Source organism: Canis lupus, chromosome 24, assembly GCF_048164855.1.
Source record: "Canis lupus baileyi chromosome 24, mCanLup2.hap1, whole genome shotgun sequence".
Lineage (NCBI taxonomy): Eukaryota > Metazoa > Chordata > Mammalia > Carnivora > Canidae > Canis > Canis lupus.
The window spans coordinates 50,457,938-50,470,996 of NC_132861.1; the positions used below are offsets into that span (position 1 = coordinate 50,457,938).

Genomic DNA, 13,059 nt, shown 5'->3' on the forward strand with positions numbered 1-13,059 from the left:
TATTTATTTATTCATGAGAGAGAGAGAGAGAGAGGGGCAGAGGCACAGGCAGAGGGAGGAGCAGGCTCCACGCAGGGAGCCCGATGCGGGACTCAATCCCAGGACCCCAGATCACACGCTGAGCCAAAGGCAGATGCTCTACCGCTGAGCCACCCAGGCGTCCCTAAGCAGCGTATTTTTAAAAACTGCACCACTCGTTAGCTATCTGTGGATAAAGATGTGTTTTGAGCGCCTGGTTTTGAGTTTCCCAAACTGACGAGTCATGGGAGGCGCTAGGCCTCTCCCGCGTCCCTGTCAGCAGAGTACCCTGTCCTCTCGCCTCCCGCCTGCACTGGGTACACATTAGCGCTTCGTGTTCTGGCTACAAGCACAGGGGCGGGGCGGGAAGGACGACTCTGGTCCCCCCAGGGCCTCCCCACCGTGGTCCTGGCCGAGTGGGAGCTGGAGACCTCCATGAACCCCCTTCCCCCCGCCCACGTGAGGCTGATGCTGGAGGCTGGGAGATCCTGGGACTATCTGAAATGGGGGTGGCGGTGCTGGGCCGGGACTGGGCCGGGCTGAACTGGGCTGAGCTAGGATGAACTGGGATGAACTGGGCTGAGCTAAGATGAACGGGGATGAACTGAGATGAACTGGGCTGAGTTGGGCTGGGCTGGACTAGGCTGGGCTGAACTGGACTTAACTAGACTGAACTGGGCTGAGCTAGGATGAACTGGGCTGAACTGGGCTGAGCTAGGGTGAACTGGGCAGGCTGGGAAGGGTTGGGGTGGCTGTGACTCAGCGGGACAGGCCGGGGAGGGCGCACGGACTCCGGAAGCATGAGCGAGCAGAAACGGAAGCACCTTGCCAACTGGTGATCGATTAGTCGGCCGCGGCGGTGATCCGTGTAAGACCGAGCTGTGACCGCCCCGAGCCCGTGGTGAGAACAGGGACCGAGGCTCCCCGCTCCACCCATCTCCTCAGGGCCACGCTGGCAGGACGGGGCCACTGTCGTGCTACCCTAATGCCCTGGGGAAATCAGCTAACTTCGCCAGGTGGGGGGCCGTCTCCCCGGGAGCCGCCGGGGTGTCTCTGTGCTGGGGCAGCGTGGGGCCGATCCCCGGGGACCGCCGAGGCCTCCGCCCGGCTCGGCCTCCCTGAGCCTCCACATCCCAGCACCCTGGCCTCCCCGGGCTGCGGGCTCCTGTGCACCCACAGGCCCCTGGCCGGGAAGCTGCGCCCTGACAGTTGCATCGGGCCTTGGGTGCCACTGTGGCCGAGCGCCAGGTGGGACGGCTTCCCCTGTGGCCGTGGGGAGCAAGGCTGCAGGCCAATGCGGCCGTATTTTTAGATGACCCCATTTCTTTGCCGCCTTTGGCTCCCACGACAAATGGTGACGCCAGGGCTGCCCCAAGGCCAAAGCCGTGGTGTGACCCGGAGCCTCTGGATCCAGGGTCCCTGTCAGCAGCCTGCTGAAGCCCTCAGGGACGCCTCCTCCGTACCTCCCTGGGCGCCGCTTTAACCACCAAAGACGTCCCCACCGCCCTCAGGGACCCCGAGTTTCGAAAGCCTTTGCTCACCAACCTGCATTTCCCCGTGAGAGTCACCTTTCCCCGGTTGGCAGGTGAACGGAAGGCCACTTGGTACCTGGCAAGAACCCTTAGAGAAGCCAGGACACCAGGCCCTGAGCTGGGCCTCCACGTGCCCCCGAGCCTCCAGCTCAGGCTCTACAGCCCCCCCCAGTGCCTCCCGGTGTCCGCCCTGGTCCCTGGGGGCCCGGAGGCCTCGGCCTCCCTGATGGGGCCAGGGTGGGCCTTCAGAGCGGACAGCCTGGGAGGACAGCCTGGGAGGAGCGGCACCTCGGCCCCCGCAGCCCCTCCCTCCCAGTGCAGACGGTGCTAAAAATACCCTCTGTCCGTGCCCACGTGGGGCCCAGCCCAGCCCAGGCCAGCCCAGCAGGCCCTCCGTGGCCTGAGTTCTCAGAGGTCCAGGGGCCGACGGAGAGGTAGGGTCCCAGGGGCTCGGGGGGTGGGCACCGGGGAACGGGAGGTGGGAATTGGGGCAGGAGCAGCAGGGGGTTACGGCAGGATAGCCGCGGGGTGCAGAGATTACAGCTGGGGACGCAGCCCCTGCCCTGGGCAAGCCGGGCCCCTCGGGGTGCGGGGCGGGCTCAGCCGGCACACTCCCGCCGGTGTCCTGGCCCAGAGGTGGGCGCGGGGAGGCCGGGCCACCCCTCCAGCCACAGCCAGGACCCCAGCGTCCAGTCAGTGGCCGCGGCTGGCTCCAGGCCGGTTGTGTTCCGTCTGCTCAGGCCCTGCTCACTCCCGGCCTGGGCCAGAACCAGGCCGAGGCTCAGACACTCCAGAAGCTCCCGCCCCGTCCGTACTGGGACCGCAGGGGGCAGGTGTCAGCAGGCGCGGCCGAGGCCCTGCGGGCAGCTGTGGGACACTCTGCCCAGGAGCCCCCGAGGCTCTAGCAGCTGGCACAGGGGGCGCCAGGAATGTGATGCCGCGGGCGCGGGGGCTGGGGGCTCATCTGTAGGCGGCCTCCCCGGGAGGGGGTCAGGCCCGGGGCCCCGACCTGCCCTGTCCTGGCTGGGCTCCTGGGGTCCGTTCCGCTCTGGTGGGGCGCCGGGGGTAGGGGGGGGAAGGGGCCCGGCCCCCACCCCCGCCTCGGCCCCAGGCTCGGCAGGGCCCTCCCTGCCCCTTGGCACCCACAGCTCCACTGCACGGGGCTTTCTTACTTAGACCACACTGATTCCACCGAGCGCCTCGCTCTCCCAGGCCCCGCTGGCCCCTTCCCGTTGATGTCCCCGGAAGGCGCCCCCTGGTGGACAGACCATTTCCCGGGGGTGCAGCCTTTTTGCAGTTGTAAGAACGGGGGTGAAATTTGGGGCAGCTTTCTTGGGGTGAAACGTCAGGAGGACAGAAACGAAGATGCACGTAATCAAATAAGCCAGCAGTGGATTTGCCGAGTCGGATGATACGAACACTGATTCAAAATCGCTCTCCAGAAAGTTCCCCTTCATTGCAACTGCCTTTACCAACCTGCACCCTGTAACCTGGGGGTTCAGTGCATGGACCCCGAGCCTGGCTCCCCTACTCCCTCGCTGCGTGACTTTGGACTAGTGACTTGAGCCTTTTGTGCTCATGTTTCCCACCTTTACGTGGACCCTAGGAGCCCCCGCCTGTGCGGTTGTCGCACAGGCCCGGTGGGGAGAGCACATGTCCCCCTTGAGACGTGGGGAGTGCTGTGACCACAGGACCCCTTCCCCCGCCAGCCTCTGGATCTGCAGTTGAGGAAACCGGGACCAAGGTCACCCGGCAAGGTCACGGCAGTCCCAGGCTCCATGTAACTGTGGGGAGTGAGGATCGGTGGGGCGGGAAAGCTTTCAAAGGCCCTCATCACCCTCCCCAGCAGGGTCAGATCTGGGAGCAGAGGAAGCCACTTGGAGGTGGGGCCCACAGGGATCCCCGCTCCAGAGGGTCTGTCCTGCATCGCCCAGAGTCCTGGCGGGGTCCAGCTGGCCTCGTCCCGCCCTGGTTGCCCGGCCGGGGGAAGGTCTCTGGCCCTCTCTGAGCCTCAGCGTCCTCCTGTAAGACTAACGCGGAGCCAACGCACCGGTCCAGGGGCGGGGGAGGTGAGGTGCCGGGCGGGGCGCTTCCACATCCACGATGCTCAGCCCGTGTTGGCTGAAGGTGGAAACGGCTGGACGGATGGGCGACTCGGGCTGATGAGCCATGTGCTGCGCCGCTGACCCTCCCTCCTGTCTCCGCAGGACCAGGGCGCAGGTGGGCGGCAGGGCCCCACGCCGGCGGCCACAGCCATGGTGCGCACCGTGGACGACCTGGACTTCCACCTGCCCTCGCACGCCCAGGACATGCTGGACGGCCTGCAGCGGCTGCGCTCTCAGCCCAAGCTGGCCGACGTCACGCTGCTGGTGGGTGGCCGCGAGCTGCCCTGCCACCGCGGCCTCCTGGCGCTGAGCAGCCCCTACTTCCACGCCATGTTCGCGGGTGACTTTGCCGAGAGTTTCTCGGCGCGCGTGGAGCTGCGGGACGTGGAGCCGGCCGTGGTGGGGCAGCTGGTGGACTTCGTGTACACGGGCCGGCTGACCATCACGCAGGGCAACGTGGAGGCCCTGACGCGCACGGCCGCACGCCTCCACTTCCCGGCCGTGCAGAAGGTCTGCGGCCGCTACCTGCAGCAGCAGCTGGACGCCACCAACTGCCTGGGCATCTGCGAGTTCGGGGAGCAGCAGGGGCTGCTGGGTGTGGCTGCCAAGGCCTGGGCCTTCCTGCGGGAGAACTTTGAGGCCGTGGCGCAGGAGGACGAGTTCCTGGAGCTGCCCCAGGACCGGCTGGCCACCTGCCTGGCCAGCGAGCTGCTGCAGGTGCAGCCGGAGCAGAGCCGGCTGGAGGCCCTGCTGCGCTGGGTGCGCCACGACCCCCGGGGCCGGGCCGCCCACCTCCCCGAGCTGCTCAGCCTGGTGCGCCTGGAAGCCGTGCCCAGGGCCTGTGTGCAGCAGCTGCTGGCCACGGAGCCGCTGATCCAGGAGTCAGAGGCGTGCCGGGCGGCCCTGTCCCAGGGCCACGATGAGGTGAGCGAGGGGCACGGAGGGGAGCCCCGGAGGCCCCACCCTGCACGGGGATGGAGAGGACAGAGCGCATGGCCCCAAGGGGCCCTGAGCCTTGCAACTATACCTGCCTTGGGCTGATTACCTGAGAGGGCATCGCGATTCACCCCCTGTGCTCCCGTGTGTCCCACACCCTGGACGTGGGAGGAAGGGGAACCCAGGAGCGCTTGTTCCCACCCCGGGTCAGAGCCCACAGCTCACTGGGGACAAACCTGGAAGCGGACCGAGGGCAGCATGAGAAAGGCCAGAGCTGGGCTAGGGGCATCCCGGGAGGGGTGGCCAGTCTGGGAGGGCTCTCCGGAGGAGGCGGCTTCTCAGCCTGGCCCCAGAGGAGGAATAGGAGCTTGGCAGGAGGGAAAACCATCCAGGAAGATGGCACAGCTTGTGCACAGGTGAAGAGGCACAGATGGGCATGGCAGCAGGCCACCACCTGCCCCTTAGGAAGCTGCCTGAACGTTCATGGGGTGCAATTTCCTATCTGCTGGCGGCGAGCCTGGCAGGCAGGCAGCTCTGGACACACTGGATGTGACCGAGAGTGACAGAGCCAGTGAATCCGTCTGTGGCTGGGCAGCCGGCTCGGGGCCTTACTCTGGAGGAGTCCTCAGGGGTCAAGTCTGCGGACAAAGCTGTGGCTCAGGCCAGGCTCGGGGTGGGTGGCGGCAAAGTACTACCGGGTGCTGCTGTCAGGCGCCACGGGGCACAGCGGGCTGGCCTGGGGCTGGCGCCAGCTTGGGGCCCTGTCCCCGCGAGGCGGACCCCTTGGAGTTGCGGCTGTGGGAGGTCCAACCTTGTGCAGGCACGTGGGGGAGCCCTGGGGTCCCGGGAGCTCGGGGCAGTGGCTCCTTACCAACCCGGTGGGAACCCTCCAGCATGTCCTGCCCGGCCGGGGTCATCCTAGCTCAGCAGCCGCATGCTGGCCCCGGGGAGGCACCGGGGGCGGAGTCGGGTTGGCTCCCGAGTGGGTGCCGGAACGCCTCTGGCAGGCCTGCGGGGCTGCTGGGAGGGAGTGGCCCTCAGGTTCGGGGCACACGTGCACCTGCTGCGCCATCTCCCCCGGTCCTGAGCACTTGCCACCATCCCCGGCCCCACGGTGCTCACACACATGTGCTCACACACACACGGGCACAGACGCTCCCACCGCCCCACGTGTGTGCACCAACACAGCTGCCCCCAGAAGTCCTGCCTCAGAAAATGCCCCCGAGGCCTGTGAGCACCGAGGGCCCCTCGCGGGGGGGATGCAGTCACCTGCGCCCTAACCCCGCCTTCCTGCCCCCGTCCCCCAGGCGCTGCTGGTCCTCCCGCAGAAGCTGGACGAGGTCCTAGTGGTGGTGGGCGGGCGGGCGCTGGAGGAGGACGAGGAGGGCGCCGAGGAGCCCACCCCTCACCCCAGAAACTTCGCCTTCTACAACACCAAGGCCAGTGAGTACCCCTCACGCTGTCCCCGCGGCCCCACGTGAGCCACCCCTGTCCCCTGTGCAGGGGGAGGGAGTGACGGGCACAGAGAGCAGGCCGTCACGGGGAGGGGAGGCGGGCAGCGGGGCTCTGTGGGCCCCTCACCCTCCAGCCGAGGCCCCAGCTTCGGCCTCCTGGGCCCTGGAGGGTCTGCTGCCCAAAGCGCCCTGGGTGCCCGGGAACCCTGACCCCAGGGACAACAGGCAGTGGGGCTGCAGGTGGGCCGCAGGGTAGGAGCCCGGGCACGAGGTCAGCTCCAACAGCCCCCAGCCGCGGCCTTCCAGCAGGTCATCCTCGCTGTGGAACGGGCTCCTCGCGTGGCTGGAATGAGGAGGACCCCACGGACACTGGGGCCCCACCGCAGGGTCACCCGGGAAAGGGGGGTGTAGGAGGGCAGCAGAGTCTCTGGAAGGGCCACGTCGGCCCTTGGCAGCTCCTCCGGGAGCTCTGATGAGCCTCCGCTGGTGCCCCGGGGCCCCCGGGCCAGTCACCAGCCACCCCTGTGGCGTCAGCGGCTGGCGGGTTCCAGGACGCGCGAGGCCAGCTGTCCCAGGTCAGGGGCTGACGAGGGGATTTGGGCGCTGACGTCAGGTGATGAGCTCTGCTGGCTCGACCCGGGAGCAGCTGTCCCTCCAAGCCCGAGGGGAGGACGGCAGGGGGCACGCTGGCAGGCAAAGGCCTGGTGACGGCCGGGCAGGCCTCACCCTGGGGTGACACACACATGAGTCAGGGGGACATGCAGTCCCTGCCCAGAGGGCAGGTGCCCAGCAAGGCCCGGAGATCTGCACGTCCTAAGACGGTCGTAAACAGTCCGCGGCCACTCCCCAGGGGACCGCCCCACGCCGGGTCTTCCTCAGGCCTGACCTGAGCGCCCAAAACGCGGCCGTTTCCTCGGAAAAGCATTTGCTCATCTCTTGTCTCAACTTAGGCTCACGTAGCTCTTTCTTGAAGCTGGGCCCGACGTGGGTGTGTGACCCTGCCCGTGGCCGTAGTGACAGTAGTCCTCAGGGACCATGACGGAGGGGTGGGTCCTCTTCTATGCTCCCCCCGCCTCCCGGTGAGGTGGGAACCACCCCCTGCACAGAGGACCGGGCGGAGGCTCCGGGTTCCCCGGGCCCACACAGCGGCACTCGAGGGCTGGGGTCTGGACTCGCCGTGTGTGCTGCAAGGCCCCCGGCACCCTGGGTGACCCCGGCACCCCCACCAGCACACAGCGCAGAGGGTGCTCAGGGCAAGGGAATGAACGATGAGTGGGGAAGTGAATGAACGAATGGTGGCCGTGTTCTAACCCACTAGGGACCAGAGGTCAGGCCCTTTGACCCGCTACCCCGTCTGGCCGGTGGGACCCAACCCAGGGGGTCAGTGAGGTTGCCCTCAGGTCAGAGCGAGACCCGGTCCCCGGAGCAGGGGCGGCCTCCACACACAGCCCGGGTGCAGTCCTGTGTCCAGTCTGGGTGCTGGGCTCCGGGGGCGGCGTGGGGTGGGGGGCGCCGGGAGGCCGCACCAGGCCTGGTGGGGGCTTGTGGAGCAGCCAGGGTGTCCCCCCACCACCCTGCGGCCGGCCGAGCCCGCCCCTCGGCCCTCCCCCGGGGAGGGAACAGCCCTGCGCCCACCGAGCGGGAAGAGGCGCCGGGGGTGGGGGTGGCGAGGGGACGCCCCGGCAGCGAGCTCGGCCACCCTGACCCCTCTGCCCGTCTCTTCCGGCCAGAGAGGTGGATGGCGCTCCCCGACTTCCCCGACTACCACAAGTGGGGCTTCTCCCTGGCGGCGCTCAACAACACCGTCTACGTCACAGGTGCGCAGGCGGCGGCTCGGTCGGGCAGCTGACCAGAGTGCACCCCGAGACTCCGCTCTCCCCTTCCGCTCCGTCAGGAACCTTCCACACTTTTCCGTGATGTGCAAACAAAGAAAGTTAAAATCCACGGGTGCACACGTGGGCACAGGGGACCGTCCCCCGTTCTGTGTGGCGCACAAAGCCAGGGCGGACTCACCCCTGCACCCGGGGCCCCCCAGGGGGAGCTCCCTCTGCTCTAGTGTATCTTGGAGCTCGGGGGCCCATAGAAAGTCTGGTTGGGGAAAGAGCGGCCGCTGTGAAGATCTGGAACCACCGATCCCGTCCTCCTTGCTTACAGGGCAGGTCACACAGCTGCCCTGTGCCACCTACAGCCCCCCACCCTGCCCCGGCCCAGAGTCTGGCACCGTGGGGACCCGGCGGGGGGGGAGGCAGCAGGACGAGCCTGGAGAGCCCGGGCTGGGGGGCACCTGAGGGCACAGACTCTCTCTCCAGGGGGCTCCCGGGGCAGCAAGACGGACAGCTGGTCAACCACCCAGGCCTGGTGCTTCCCCCTGAAGGAGGCCGCCTGGAAGCCGGTGGCACCCATGCTGAAGGCCCGCACCAACCACGCCAGCGCCGCGCTCAACGGGGAGATCTATGCCATCGGAGGTAAGGCCTCCCCCCGCCTGCGCCGGCGGCCTCCTGCTCCCGGAGCCCCTGGGAGCCTCCCCAGCCCATGGCCTTGCCGGGGACCAGGGAGCCCCGCTGGCCTCGGGGGCCGCAGAGGCACGGCTCCCCATGCTGCCCTCGGGAGCTCGCTGTCGGCGGTAAGCTGGGCTGTGCCCCCTGCGACCTGGGCATCCCGGGGGGATGCTCGGGCTTGAGCCCCCAGAGCCAGCTCCAGCGTGGATCCTGGAAACAGAGCGATGGCGGGGCGCACTGCAGCCTAGAGCTGCCAGCAGAGACGAGCACCCCCATCCCCAGAACCTTCTGCTCAGGGTCACCCCCTCTGTGAAGCCCCTGAGGGCAGGAGACCCACAACGGCCCCCCCCACTGTCCCCCCGCTCCCGTCGCACCCCCAGCCTGAGCACAGAAGCCCGCCTTGTCCCCCCTTGCGCCCCAGAGCCGTGGCAAGGAGTCACCCCGGGGACCCTTCCAGTTAGATAAATACTGAAAAACAAGAGGACCGGCTGAGCAAGCGCTTGCCGAGGCCTCTGTGGGTGACGGACCGGCCTTGAGGCCACTGCCAAGAGCCCCACCTGTCCCGGCCAGCCCCGTCCCCCGCGATGGCTGCCGAGACCGCCCCGAGAGCGGGAGAGGACACGGACACCCAGGGGCCTGAGCCCAACCTCCAGCATCCCCTCGGCCCCTCGCAGCCCTGACCCCCCAACCCCGCAGGCACCACTCTGGACGTGGTGGAGGTGGAGACCTACGACCCCTACACAGACACCTGGACGCCCGCCAGCCCCGCCCTCAAGTATGTCAGCAACTTCTCTGCGGCCAGCTGCCGGGCCAGGCTGTACCTGGTGGGCTCCAGCGCCTGCAAGTACAACGCGCTGGCTCTGCAATGCTACAACCCTGTCACAGGTGGGGGACATGGGCCCCGGGGCGCAGACATGCAGGGCCACCAGCCCCTGCTACCGTGGCTTGGGGTCGAGCAGCAGGGGCTGAAGGCAGGGAGCCGCGGGCCCCCACCCGACCCCTCCTTGCAGCGCACAGTCCCACTCAGCGGGCAGGCGGGTGGGGGCCCCGGGGATGGGTGGCCCCAGGGGTGCAGGGAGCAGCCAGTCACAGGCCTCTTACAGATGGCCGCAGCCGCCTCAGAGCGGATGAGGCAGGGGAGGGGGGCGGGAGCCCAGGGACAGGGACCCAGGGGGTGGGTCACAGGCACAGAGCCGCGGCCCCCCCAGCCTCGGGGTGCAGGGGTCGGGAGGCAGAGTCCCAGGGCAGGTGACGGGGAGCCCATCTCAGGTCCTGAATGCCACCTGGCTGCTGCGTCTGCCTGGACCTGGCCCCACGGGCCCGGAGGAGTGGCCCCGACCTGCAGGTCTTGGTGGGCGCCCGCCTGGGCTCTGGGCCCCGGGCCCAGGTAGGGCTCAGCTGGGCTCTGTGGCTCAGTGGCCTCCTGGCCCTGCCCCTCACCCCCTCATCCCTAGGATGGGGGACATGACCGTAGAACCCATTTTGCAGGGTGGGTGTAAGGGTCCCCAGGGCCGGTGGGGCCCGTAGCCACCTGAGCTGTCCAAGCCCCCTGGTGAAGGTGGGCCCCGTGCCGTGTCCCCGCAGATGCATGGAGCGTGATCGCCTCGCCCTTCCTCCCCAAGTACCTGTCGTCGCCGCGCTGTGCCGCGCTGCAGGGAGCACTCTACCTGGTTGGCGATAACACCAAGAAGGTCTACGTGTATGACCCCGGGGCCAACCTGTGGCAGAAGGTCGGTGTCAGGCTCGCCTCCCAGGGCGACACCACCTCCCGCCCAGGACTCCTGACACTGCAGAGCAGAGAGGCCCTGGGGACGCTGGGGGCTGGGGGTGTCACCACGGGAGCCGACAGTGAAGGGCTTGCTGAGGCCCAGGGCCTGGGCTGAGCCCCCGTGAGGACAGGAGAGCCAAGGACCGAGGGCTCCTGGTACCCAGGGGTGCTCGTCCCCAGCACCCCAGGGGTGGGCTGTTCTCTGGGAGCAAACCCAGGCTGAGCCATGGGTGCTTTGGGGACAGCTGTGGCTGAGAAGACCCTTCTGTCCTGGTTGGCCGGGCCCCATGGGGGTGGCCACGCAGGGAGAGGACGGATGGTGCCCAGAGCCCATGGCGGTGGCCTCAGCACTAGCCCGACACCCTGGGGCTGCCCTACCTGCCTTAAGATTTCTAATTCCTAGAGGCCTGAGGAGGTGGCCCTGGCCGGCTGGCCAGGAGCAGGGCCCCTGCCACCCTGCTGCCTGCAGCTGTCCCCGGGCATCAGCACTCAGCTGCCCGGAGGCCCCCATCACAGGGACAAAACAGGTGCAGGGTGGCCCCTGCCAGGCGGGCACTTTCTTTCTGGGCCCTTCCAGCTGGGCCATGGCCAGGCCTCTGCAGGGCCCACGCCGCTGCTCCGGGGGGCATCGCAGCCACGACGGGCTCCGCTTTGCCCTCCGCAGGCCTGGCGGGGGGTGGGCTGCCCGTTAGCATCCTCACGTGGAGGCCACCGCCGGGCCTCCTCCTTCCCACGCACACCGGGCTCTTCCAGGAGGGCCCACACCTGTCTGGCCTCTGGCTCTCACCTCACAGGCCCCGCCCAGGGCACCTCTGAGGCCAGGGCTGAGGTAAGAGGTACGGGGGCCAAGTGAAGGTCCCAGGGCCCCAGTGGCCCCTCGTGTCTGTGTGTTTGGGGGGGTTGGGGTCAGAGCTGCGGCCACACCTGTCCCGTCCCAGAGAGGCCCTGCCCAGAACCCGCCCGGGGATGCAGCTCCAGGCTCAGGCTTCCATGTCCCCCTCGCCCCGCCTGACACCCCGGCTTCCCCCGCCAGTGAACTGGGGCCTAAGAGGCCACGGGGCCTGGAGCAGCGTCCTGGGGTTGTGGGCCGGAGAGGAGCGCAGCGGGCTCTTCCCACTAGCAGGGCAGGCACAGGGAGCCTGGCTGAGCTCCCAGGTGGCAGGAGTCCTGGCGTCCCCGCGTCCCCGCAGGGCGTCCCTGTGCCCCACCAGAGCCCCACCCCACCCCCCGCCGCCGCCCCACGGGGCCCTGACCACGGCCCACCCGCAGGTGCAGTCGCTGCACAGCCTGCACGAGAACGGCGCGCTGGTGCCGCTGGGCGACGCGCTGTACGTGACGGGCGGCCGCTGGCAGGGCATGGACGGCGACTACCACGTGGAGATGGAAGCCTACGACCCCGGGCGCGACGCCTGGACCCGCCACGGCTCCCTGCCGCGCCTCTGGCTCTACCACGGGGCCTGCACCGTCTTCCTGGACGTGTCCAGGTGGACGCAGCCCTTCGGCCCGGCCCAGGAGCACTGAGCGGGGGCCCGGCTGCGCCCCGACCCGTGTCTGGTCGGGCTGGGCCCGGCCCCCGGGGACGCCAGGGAAGCCGCCCGGGTGCCCACAGCCACCGCGCTCACCGCGCCGCGAGGCTCGGGCTCCGGCCCAGGCCCTCTGACGTCAGGCAGGAGCCCAGGGGCCGGGCCGAGCGCTGCAGGACCCTGCGCTCTCCAATGGTGGCCGTCCCCGGCGTGTGTCCCCTCGGGGCTCCTGAAGGACTTGCAGCACACAGCCAAGGTCCCGGGGTGCGCCGGCCCGGGCCCCTGGGCCTGCCTGGTCCACAGCTGTGTGACCCCTCAGGCTGCACGTCCCCAGGCCCCAGGAAGGGAGGAGGCGGGGCGGGGCCAGGAGAGGGGGCGCTGCCTATGTGGGGGTTGAGGGGACCCAGGGTGAGCAGAGGGGGTGCTCCCCGGCCAGGAGTTCCCCTGCTTCTCCAAGGCGACAGTGGAAGTGCCCAGCGCAGGCCCTCGAGGGGAGCGGAGGGGGTCCTGCTGCGGCTTCTGGGGAGGCCTCTTGTTGGTGCTTCGCTCCCCGTGGCCACCTAAGCGAGGGGTGCGCCCAGGGGGCTCCTCCTGCCAGCACGCGGCGGGACTCTGGGTGCCTCGCGTCTGCCCCAGAGCCCCCGAGTCTGACTGGGGTCCCACGTGGACCCGGTTCAGCGCCCCTGCTCCTTCTCAGGGTCCGTAACGAGGCCTCCCACCGAGGGGCTCTCACTGGCTGCTGCGAGCTGCGTCAGGGACACGGGCTCCAGTCGGGGGTCCTAGGTCCAGCCTGCCTCCGGCCCTGGCCCTGCTTGTGCTCGGGACCTCCCCGTCCCTCTGGACTGAGTTTCCTCTCTTGAAGGCTCTTCTTCGAAGCCTCCTGGGGACCAGAGTGCAGGCTGACATCCTGCATTCTGAGGAAGGAGTCCCTGGGTCCCTCCACAGCCACCTTGTCACAGACCTGCCTCCTTTTGCCCCTTTCTTGTGGGAGAATTGAATTTGCCTCCCCCTCCCACCCCCCAGGGCCTAGAGCAGGGCCTCCCGGGGGGCTGCTTCCAAAGGAGCAAGAGCCCCAGATCTGAGGCCGCCTGGTCAGCGGGTGGAGTGGATGAAAATGAAGGTGATGGTTCCCGGGATCCTCGAATCTTTCCGTCCGGACATCTGCAACGTTTGCTAAACAGTTATTGAAGGGACTCGGCCAAATACCGTTTCAAAAGACCCGATG

The 13,059-nt window shown here is 68.7% G+C and overlaps 1 protein-coding gene across 1 annotated transcript; it reads left to right on the top strand.

Annotated features, from left to right (window-relative positions):
* The first annotated feature begins 1,435 nt into the window (after positions 1-1,435).
* Positions 1,436-13,052, top strand: KLHL30 (kelch like family member 30). The gene is made up of 8 exons (XM_072796885.1): positions 1,436-1,984; positions 3,758-4,579; positions 5,899-6,034; positions 7,776-7,862; positions 8,355-8,510; positions 9,240-9,428; positions 10,128-10,273; positions 11,581-13,052. The coding sequence occupies exons 2-8, from the start codon at positions 3,806-3,808 to the stop codon at positions 11,830-11,832; spliced, it is 1,740 nt and encodes a 579-aa protein (XP_072652986.1). The 5' UTR covers positions 1,436-1,984; positions 3,758-3,805; the 3' UTR covers positions 11,833-13,052.
* Positions 13,053-13,059: the final 7 nt, after the last annotated feature.